The 9,456-nt window shown below is 37.0% G+C and overlaps 1 protein-coding gene and 2 non-coding genes across 3 annotated transcripts; 1 reads left to right on the forward strand and 2 right to left on the reverse strand.

Moving 5' to 3' along the window:
- Positions 1-723: 723 nt before the first annotated feature.
- TRNAA-CGC (transfer RNA alanine (anticodon CGC)) lies at positions 724-795 on the reverse strand. The gene has a single exon. It is a non-coding gene; the product is annotated as a tRNA-Ala (tRNA).
- Positions 796-7,416: 6,621 nt separating this feature from the next.
- Positions 7,417-7,488, reverse strand: TRNAE-UUC (transfer RNA glutamic acid (anticodon UUC)). Its single transcript has one exon. It is a non-coding gene; the product is annotated as a tRNA-Glu (tRNA).
- A 174-nt stretch (positions 7,489-7,662) lies between these two features.
- On the forward strand, positions 7,663-9,454 carry Adk2 (Adenosine kinase 2). The gene is made up of 4 exons (XM_965779.5): positions 7,663-7,954; positions 8,004-8,487; positions 8,538-8,708; positions 9,014-9,454. The coding sequence occupies exons 1-4, from the start codon at positions 7,935-7,937 to the stop codon at positions 9,377-9,379; spliced, it is 1,041 nt and encodes a 346-aa protein (XP_970872.1). The 5' UTR covers positions 7,663-7,934; the 3' UTR covers positions 9,380-9,454.
- Positions 9,455-9,456: the final 2 nt, after the last annotated feature.

Raw genomic sequence — 9,456 nt, forward strand, 5'->3', positions numbered from 1 at the left:
AATTCCCACGTCTACATTTTGTGTTTTTAATTAGGCAAATATTCAAAGGTAAACAGAGAATGGCAAAACAAATCGATTAAGCAAAATTTATGTAAATCAAAAATGCATAGTTTTCCCAAAAAATCGTTTTGAAATTAAAGTCCCAAATTTTGAGAACCGCTGAACTATAATTATAAAAATTTGCGTAAATTTTAATATTATTGGCAAAACAGTAGAGGTAAATTACTTATTAGTCCACTACGTTATTCTTCTATTTTAATTTCTACTTAATTTAATTTTATTTTTATTTTTAATTTTGTTTTGTTATTAAATTTTAAGAAAAAAAATTTTTTTTGCCAAGATCGGGATTCGAACCTATCACACAAATAAACATGTTAGCCACAATTTTGAAAAATTCTCAAAAAATCAAAAATTAACTACTAATAAACTTCCATAAGTCACAGAGTGGCTCTCAACAGGTGGGTTAATAAAAATTTCTGAAAAATTGCGCACTTTTGGAAAAATGATCTTGAGTTTTTAACTCGTCTGATCATGACAAATTCACATACGAAATATGGCTAAGTCATTCCCTGACACCCTGTATAATTTGAAGAAACTTAAAATTTGAATTTAATTGTCTAGGTCATCGAATTTATTTCACTTGTTATCATCGGCTCGATGACTAGAATGAGTAACGTGATAGTAAAGAACATTTACGTTTGGAAAAAGAAAAAAAAAAGGATGTGGAGGAGCTGGGATTTGAACCCAGGACTTTCAGCATGCGAAGCAGACACTCTACCACTGAGTTACACCCCCTTGTACCAAAGCTCAGGACAGTAAAGTTCAGTCCGTGCTTGTTTTGAGCTAGTTTTTTTCTTTTTAAAATAAAGTGTACAAATATTTTCGAACCTTGTGCGGATAAATAATTTCACAAAAATGATTTCTTATTGCAAGAATATTTGCTCAGTGTTTGTCAACACGAAATGCCGAGCATCTCCATAATCTGTTTTACAATCTCATTAAGAATTCATAAGTTTAGAAAAATAAAGGAAGTAAGAGGGAAAAAAGGTAAAAATAAGAGCCGGCCTCTCGTCACTAGACAAGAAGAAAATGTGAAGTACATTAAAAATTAATTAATACTCCGAGATGAGACTGAGATTTCTACATCTCCGTTATTTTTTACTTGGTTTCAAGGAAAATTAATGCCAAGTCTATAAAACAGACTCGTAGTCGACAAAATGCAGGAAAGATAGCTTTGATCAGCAGGTAAATAGCAAGTTTCGTTTTGAACAATTTTCCAATTAAAGACTGGCGAAATTAATTAAATTGCAAAGAAATGAAAACGGCGTTGAATCTATTATTTGTTCTGACAATTTGGAAATGAGTGGGTCGGGGGCGGTTGGTGTCTCGTAGTTAGTTGGCCATTAAGCTCCGACCGCAAACCATCCAATCCAACTGTAAACTGCAATGAAACATAATGTAATGAAATACCCCGTCAATATATCGGGGCCGAGTCAGTTCAGACCGAACAATTACAGGTAACTAATACTCCTTGATACGTGTTTAAAGTTGGCTGCATTGTTTAGCGATGTGACCACAACACCCTCCAAGAATAATGGTGCAGGGAGGTCAAGTCAAACCAAGACAAATGGCATTCGCCGTCCAGGTTAATTCCTCTAGTTGCAAACTTAAACGATCGTCGAATTCCTGAAAGTTCTCTTATAGTGAGTTGACGGTCCACTCGGCCAAATCCCGCTTGATTGTTAAGGACAGTATCGGACGGTGGTGCGGCAGCAACCTGCGGTCGCGCCAAGGAATTTCATAATCATCGACAACTTTACTTCAAGACATATTGTGGACAGTCCGATCGTTGCGTATTAATAATCGCTCAGAGATTTGTTGGGGCGCTCGACCGACCGTAAATATAGATGGATAACCCGAGGATGACACTTGGACGACTCCCTCGTCAAACGACCTGCTGCCACTTGCCACTTGAGAATATTGAAAACTTGTATCCACCTCTGCATCCAACACGAGCTTCTAACAAACACTTCCCGCACTATCTCCACAATTCGAAAAACAATTGACTAATAATATGAAATACTAAATATAACTAAATAAAATAATAAGAAAAATTAAACCCATTTCTCTTACTAGTACCTACTTATTTAAATAAACAACAGTTTTTTTAATATAGTCATTATTAGGTATTTCTTTCTTTAAAAGTAGTTTTTAAAAATTATACGTACTTTTTGTGTCCTTGCTAGGACGAATAAATACATTTTTTAAGCCTTGCGTTTTACAATTATTTGTGGATATAAAATTAGTTTTAATTAAAATTAAATGAAAATGGAGTGGTGAAATAAGAAAAAAAAATTAATTAATTTTAATTATAAATAATTGTAGAAACATTCTGAAAAAATCACACGCGTCCAGAAAAAAATATTATACTTAATCGTACGGTGAAGATTTTATTTTAGTGAATATCACATAATACACATAACACTATTAATTGACAAACAGTTCCACAGAAATCCCTGTGTTCAGCAATATAAAATCTGCACTGTATATTTAATAGCAAACACGATTAGGAAAAGTTCCCGAATTTCCAATACTTTTGTAAATCAGATACAAAAATACAATCAAACAAAATTAATCAAAATTTTTGTATTGTATTTTGTATTGTGCACACGAAAATATCAACGTAAACACTAAAATTTTTAAATACAAAAATGGTATCCTAACTTCGTATAGGATATCTGAAATTAGAACAACATAAATGATGTTTTATTATTATTATTATTATTATTATTATTATTATTATTATTATAAGTACTTATGTACTTATTTTTAAACATACATTAGATTTTGGTGAAACTGTTCACCAGAACGTTAATATTTGAACTTTACTTATGTAAAATTGGACTCAATAAATATTTGAGATTTGTTCGCATCGAAAACAAAATTTTGGTTTTGTGGGAGGGGCCAGTCTTATAATGCCGGTTTATCGTCTCATTTGTTCCCCGAATACATTATCTGACCAATAAAAACACAAAAATCACCTCCTCGGTGTTATCTAGCGAACAAAAAATTGCAACGCGATTAAAAGGTGTTTCTCATTGGATAGAACCGAATTCCCAACACAGATATTTCAAAGTCTTCAAAACACTGGTGTTTGATGTTAATGTTTAAACTTTACTTATGCAACATGTTCCAAAAAGACTAACAGAGTACAGAAATTTGAGAAATTTTGTATGGTTTAATTTATAAGCTATCTACATAAAAACAACCATTTTGATTTATTTCCACAATTTCCTCAGCGAATAAATGTCGTGAAATTTTGTTTTTTTTTTAATTATTACTTGGAAAGAAAATATAACTTTTTACCAGTGAAGAGCTGGCGAGTATAAAAAAATTGGAAAAATTTTGGCATCGTAATGCGAACATTAGTGGACTGTTATTATTTTTTGACTTTCAGTACGTTTTTGACCGAAAATGGACATAATTTCTCAAAAAATCACCAATTTTGGGTATTTCCTAGTCAAAAATAGTGGACGTGTGCAAATCCTATTGAATGCGCAGTGGTCATGATTTTTATTAATAATGTTTTTTTGAACTTTACTAAACAAACTCAGTTAACAAAAAATTTTTAGAGATAAATTAAGTATTTTCGTTTAATTTTTTTATAATTTAAGAAGTAAGACATCTAAGGATTCAACGCCAAAGTTTGAAGTTATGTTTCACCTTTCCGTTCATTTCTTTTTCTCTCAAAACAAAAGGTATTTTCCCTTTATTAAAATGTGCGTTTACAACTTGGCGCCTTTACGTACTTTTACCTCTTGCCGCATTATTTTCTTATTTCTCTCTGTTTTATGCTTCGCTTTACATTTATACGTCTATGTGTTCTCTCAATCTCTCATTTTTGTTTACGTGTTGTTTTACTTACCTTTTCTACACTTTTTTTCATAGAAAAATTGTTGCCGTGATCCGGGTTCGAACACCCGACCTCCCCCGTCGTAAGTGGCGCTCATACCACTGAGCCACCAAGGCCCCAGGTACTGACCGTCTTTTGCAGATATTTTAACACAAACTTTTTAAATAAATCAACATTACAAACTATATAATTGCAATAATTCACCTAAAACGCAAATAATTTCAGTTCAAAAATCGGCGAATTAGCTCAAGAAAACGTTTTCTTCCACTTTTTTTCAATTTAATTCTCGAATTTTTTACCAGATTTCATCAAAAGATACCGGGCGTATAAGTTGATTCTACATATTATAAAATTGTTTTTACCTTTTTTGTGACTTTCAGCACGTTTTTGACCAGAAATGGACGTAATTTCTCTAAAAATCACCAAATTTGTGTATTTTCTAGTCAAAAATAGTGAACGTGCGCAAATCCTACCGGATTCGCAGTGGCCATGATTTTTATTAACAATGCTTTTTGGGATTTTACTAAACAAACTCAGTTAACTAAGAATTTTTAGAAATGAATTAAATATTTTTGTTTAATTTTTTTATAACTTAAGAAGTAAGTCATCTAAGGATTGAACGCTAAAGTTTGAAGTTATGTTTCACCTTTACGTTCATCTCTTTTTCTCTCAAAACAAAAGGTATTTTCCCTTTATTAAAATGTGCTCTTACGTTTACAATTTGGCGCCTTTACGTACTTTTACCTCTTGCCGCATTATTTTCTTATTTCTCTCTGTTTTATGCTTCGCTTTACATTTATACGTCTATGTGTTCTCTCATTCTCTTATTTTTGTTTACGTGTTGTTTCACTTACCTTTTCTACACTTTTTTTCATAGAAAAATTGTTTTGCCGTGATCCGGGTTCGAACACCCGACCTCCCCCGTCGTAAGTGGCGCTTATACCACTGAGCCACCAGGGCCCCAGGTACTGACCGTCGTTGGCAGATATTTTAACACAAACTTTTTAAATAAATGAACATTACAACCTATACAATGTTTAATTTATTGAAACCAAATATTTTACTATCCACGTAATCTATGAAATGCATTGTTAGTTGCCTCAAAAAAAAATTTCAGGCTCATCATTACTCGTAGACTACCCTGTATATTAGATTCTTTCATATTATACAATGTGTTCTAAAATGGTTGGTCATCAAGTCGACTATAGAATTCAAATTCAATGTGCCGCTTCATCCGAAAGGCTACCGTAGTTTTTACTGATTTCTTTTTTCACCCTTTATATTTCCAAAAACTGTTAGCGGTACCAAATTTACCTTGTTTTCTGTGTTTGTCCCTGAATTTTCTGAGACGTTGAGTCTCATTTTTACAAAATAAATCCAAAACTAAAACCGCCAACTCATATCTTTGACTAAAATTACTAGTAGAATTAAAAAAAATGAGCCCAAGTTCTATTTTCTTATAAAGAGAGGCCACTTTCACAATTGAATGCTTGGTAAAGATTTCCTTTGATTTTACTTGTGGGACAGTTGTAGTAAAACCTGCGAGTAGTTGAATAAATGCTTGTGCCTAAATTCGGCAAATCTGCAATAAAATTGTAAAACAAACTATTAAGTGTCATTCAGCGTGGTAATAGTCGAGCCGTCTCCCCTAAGTAAACGTCCGAAATCGGGCCAAACATCATCCCCTCCGCATTAGCATACCGTTGGTCGCTTTCCGTTATAAATTCGTCGGAAAGCGCTAAACATTTAACTATGAAGCGGATATAAAGTACGACACGTCGCGTAATTCTTTCGTTTCGAGGGTGAGTCGGGCGCTACCCCTCGACTCGCGCCCACAAATCAGGTACACATACTTAATAAAGTTCTTTGCAACTTCTTAAGTTTAGAACTTAAGACTCCCTCTCATAATACACTGGAACATTTAAGCTTTGGCCGGCGAAGTTCCCCGTCGCCGCTCCGACACGTGTGCTCTGCACCCCTTCGGAAACCCGTAAATACGCAGAGACGGAGAGCGCGCTAACAATATGAAAGATTCGGCGAAATTAAGGCTTCGACGCTCATTAAAAAGAGAAAGAAAGAAAAGGGAGGAGGGCGTCCGTCTCTGATTAGTTACTGTAATATAAGAATATACGCAAGACTTGATGAGTGTACAGGAATGCGCGAGCGAGAGGGCGCGACGGCGGCAGGGGCGTCGGACGGAGACGCAAGACAAAATGAAGAAATTCTATCTACATTTGCCAGAGAAGTTTTCTTTGGCCTGTCATGCAAAAACCTCCCATCTTAGGGCCGGGGAGGGGTGACGCGCTCAACCCCTTTACAATGCAGAAAGTGGAGACAATAAAAGTAATTCTTTTCTTTTCCCTACATCTTACTTCATAGATTGTGCACTCCGTACTCGCCTTTAATTGTAATTTTGAAAGGGCTCTCTTATCACTTTAAATTTCGACGATTTCGCTTTGATGTTAATTTGGCTGATTTCAGGCGCTCCGCGCGGAATAATTAAGAAAAATTTCGCAACCCCCCGAAGGGTTCGCGCCGAACCGAACGCAGACCTACGTACACACGAGACGTATGTCGCGAATTGCGCGCAGCGCTGATTAAGGGTGAGTATGTCGCTATTCTTTAAATTTCAAAGCCGACGTCTTTATAACGCTTGCTCTGTCTCGCATCGGGCGCGCTCATTACACAGAAATTCCTTTCATTAATAATGGATATCGATTTTCCTCAGCTTGGCTTTTTTATTTCTAGTTAAATATTTCTACGATAATATCCGTATTTTTAGACCCGAGAAAATGCTAATTTGAATTGCTTTCGAGGGCTCCAGTTCGCTTATTTGATCGATGAACAATCTTCCCGACTAGAGAATTATCACCGTTCCCACTTTTATTCATTTTCATTACGTCTCGTGTGATAATAGCCAAATATCAACCCTTTGTTTTGATTCAGATTATAATGCAAATCGCTGAGACCTCAATTCACATTCTTACGTCCAAGTTCCCATATTTCAAGTCCTTACCCGTTTTCACATTTTAAGTTTATTGTATTTTACGACAATTTCACCTCAATCTCTACTAGGAATAAACCTCGAAGTTTTTTTTTTCAAGACGCATTCTTTAAATAATTAAAGTTATTCGTTAGTAAAAAATAAATAACGCCGCTTTTTGTGACCACAGAAAAAATATCCGTGTTAATTTATATTTTACAAACCTTTTGTGTCCACAGTATTAAACGTTTCGGTCGTTTGCACTTAAAGAGAGACTTATTGATAATTTATTTAAGCCACATTTGTGTTAAATAAAAATTTAACTCGCTTTAATAGCCCGCATTTAATAATTAATTCGGTGACCATTTCAGGCATAAATTATTCTACCCAAAGTTCTTATCCATTCGAAATTGATTTATTTAATTGCCTAATAAAAAATGCACAAGTCGTTACATTTAAATCTTGGGTAACAGATTTATTAATTATGGATTAAACAGCCGATTTGAGAAAAAATAAAAAATTCCGGTACCGGGAATCGAACCCGAGCCTCCTGGGTGAAAGCCAGGTATCCTAGCCACTAGACCATACCGGACTGTATGTAGACAGCCTTATTACAGAGATTTTAAGTGAAAACAAACTGGGGCATTAATTAAATTAATTATTCCAGTTAATTGAAACAATTTGCAAGTGTTTAACGCAAATTATTGAAAGTTAGTTGTTTTTTTCAGTGTTTGACTGCAGTGGCCCCAATATTGAAGCAGTCGGAGTGTCGCCATCTCTCCGCGGAGCCTCACACTTCGAACATTACTTAACAATTTCATAATACCTCATTAAATATTCATTATCTCGAAAACCAGTAAACAATAAGGCTAAAAATACCAACAATGGTTCTGTGAACGATATTTAACAAGCGGGGTGAAGGTGGCATGTTACTCGCCGAGACGTTCTCCTGACAGTCCGCCAGTGAGGTTATGTCCGTCAAAATTCCACCAAACTGCTTCAAACCCAAAGTTCGCGCTATCTAGCCCACTCTCAAACATGCAACGTGAAAATTTACGGTACGTCTCACGCTCCCGTAAGTACTTTAACCCCTACTAAAATTTCTAGGGAGAACATGTTGCTGGGCATGGGAAACCCCTTACTGGACATCTCCGCCACGGTGGACAAGGACTTCCTAACCAAATACAACATGAAAGAGAACAACGCGATCTTGGCCGACGAGTCGCACAAAAATCTCAACTCGGAAATGATCGAAAAGTACAAAGCGGAGTTTATAGCCGGCGGCAGCGTCCAGAACAGTCTCCGAGTGGCGCAGTGGCTGCTCCAGAAGCCCAAAGTGACCACGTTTTTCGGGTGCGTCGGGACTGATAAATACTCCCAGATTTTGAAAGACAAGGCGAAAGCCGACGGTGTTAACGTGGTGTATCAGTACAACGACAAGGTCCCCACAGGGACCTGTGCCGTGCTTATCACGGGCACGAACCGCTCCTTGTGTGCCAACTTAGCAGCGGCGAACTGCTTCACAATTGATCATATCAGAGACCCGGAAAATCGCAAGTTGTTAGAGAGTGCACAATATTTTTACATCTCGGTGGGTTTGTGCAAGGTTGCGGGTTTCAAAAAATAATGGGGCTGTTTCAGGGGTTCTTCATCACCGTGAGTCCGCAAAGCATACTCGAAGTTGCGAAACATGCCTTGGCCAACGATCGCCCCTTTATTATGAATCTCAGCGCGCCGTTCATTTCACAATTCTACAAGGAGCCTCTGATGCAAGCGATGCCTTACGTTGACCTCTTATTTGGGAACGAAACGGTAATCTTATCGCGCGTTCATTGGGTCAATTTTTATCGCCCCTCAATCAATAACGTCAATAAAATGACAACTGTATACCCAGTTTGGAAGTAAATTACCGTTTTTTTTATTCGGATGTTTTGGGACTTCACAATTATTGCATTGCTAAATAATTCATTAAATGAGGAATTACGAAAATTTCGTTACTGTTTTCAGCAATACGATGTGTTGTCACCAGAGGGCGTCTGCCAATCATCCAAAAAATATAACTGTTTTGAATCCATTATTCATGACATCTCCTTGACCCCGAGCTGTTTTGCTTGCAGGAGGCGGAGACGTTCGCCAACGAGCAGAACTTCGGCACGAAAGACTTAAAAGAGATCGCTTTGAAAATCTGCAATCTTCCAAAGCAGAACGAGAACCGATCGCGCGTCTGCGTCATCACCACGGGGCACAACCCGGTGATCCTCGCCCGTGAGGGGAAAATCAGCGAGTTTCCCGTCGATGTTCTGAGCAAGGACAAGCTGGTTGACACCAACGGAGCTGGCGACGCGTTCGCTGGCGGCTTCCTCTCGCAGTACATCCAAGGGCAGAGTCTGGACGTTTGCGTGCGATGCGGCATCTGGGCGGCGTCGCAGATCGTGCAGAGGAGCGGGTGCACCTTCAGCGGGAAGGCCAATTTCCAACCTTAGCAATAGTATTCAGGGCTTAGTACTTAGTTTTTTTATCGCACTGTTGAGTAAGCACCAATAAACTGTTGAATGAAAGT

Source organism: Tribolium castaneum, chromosome 6 (assembly GCF_031307605.1).
Source record: "Tribolium castaneum strain GA2 chromosome 6, icTriCast1.1, whole genome shotgun sequence".
In the NCBI taxonomy this organism is placed as follows: domain Eukaryota; kingdom Metazoa; phylum Arthropoda; class Insecta; order Coleoptera; family Tenebrionidae; genus Tribolium; species Tribolium castaneum.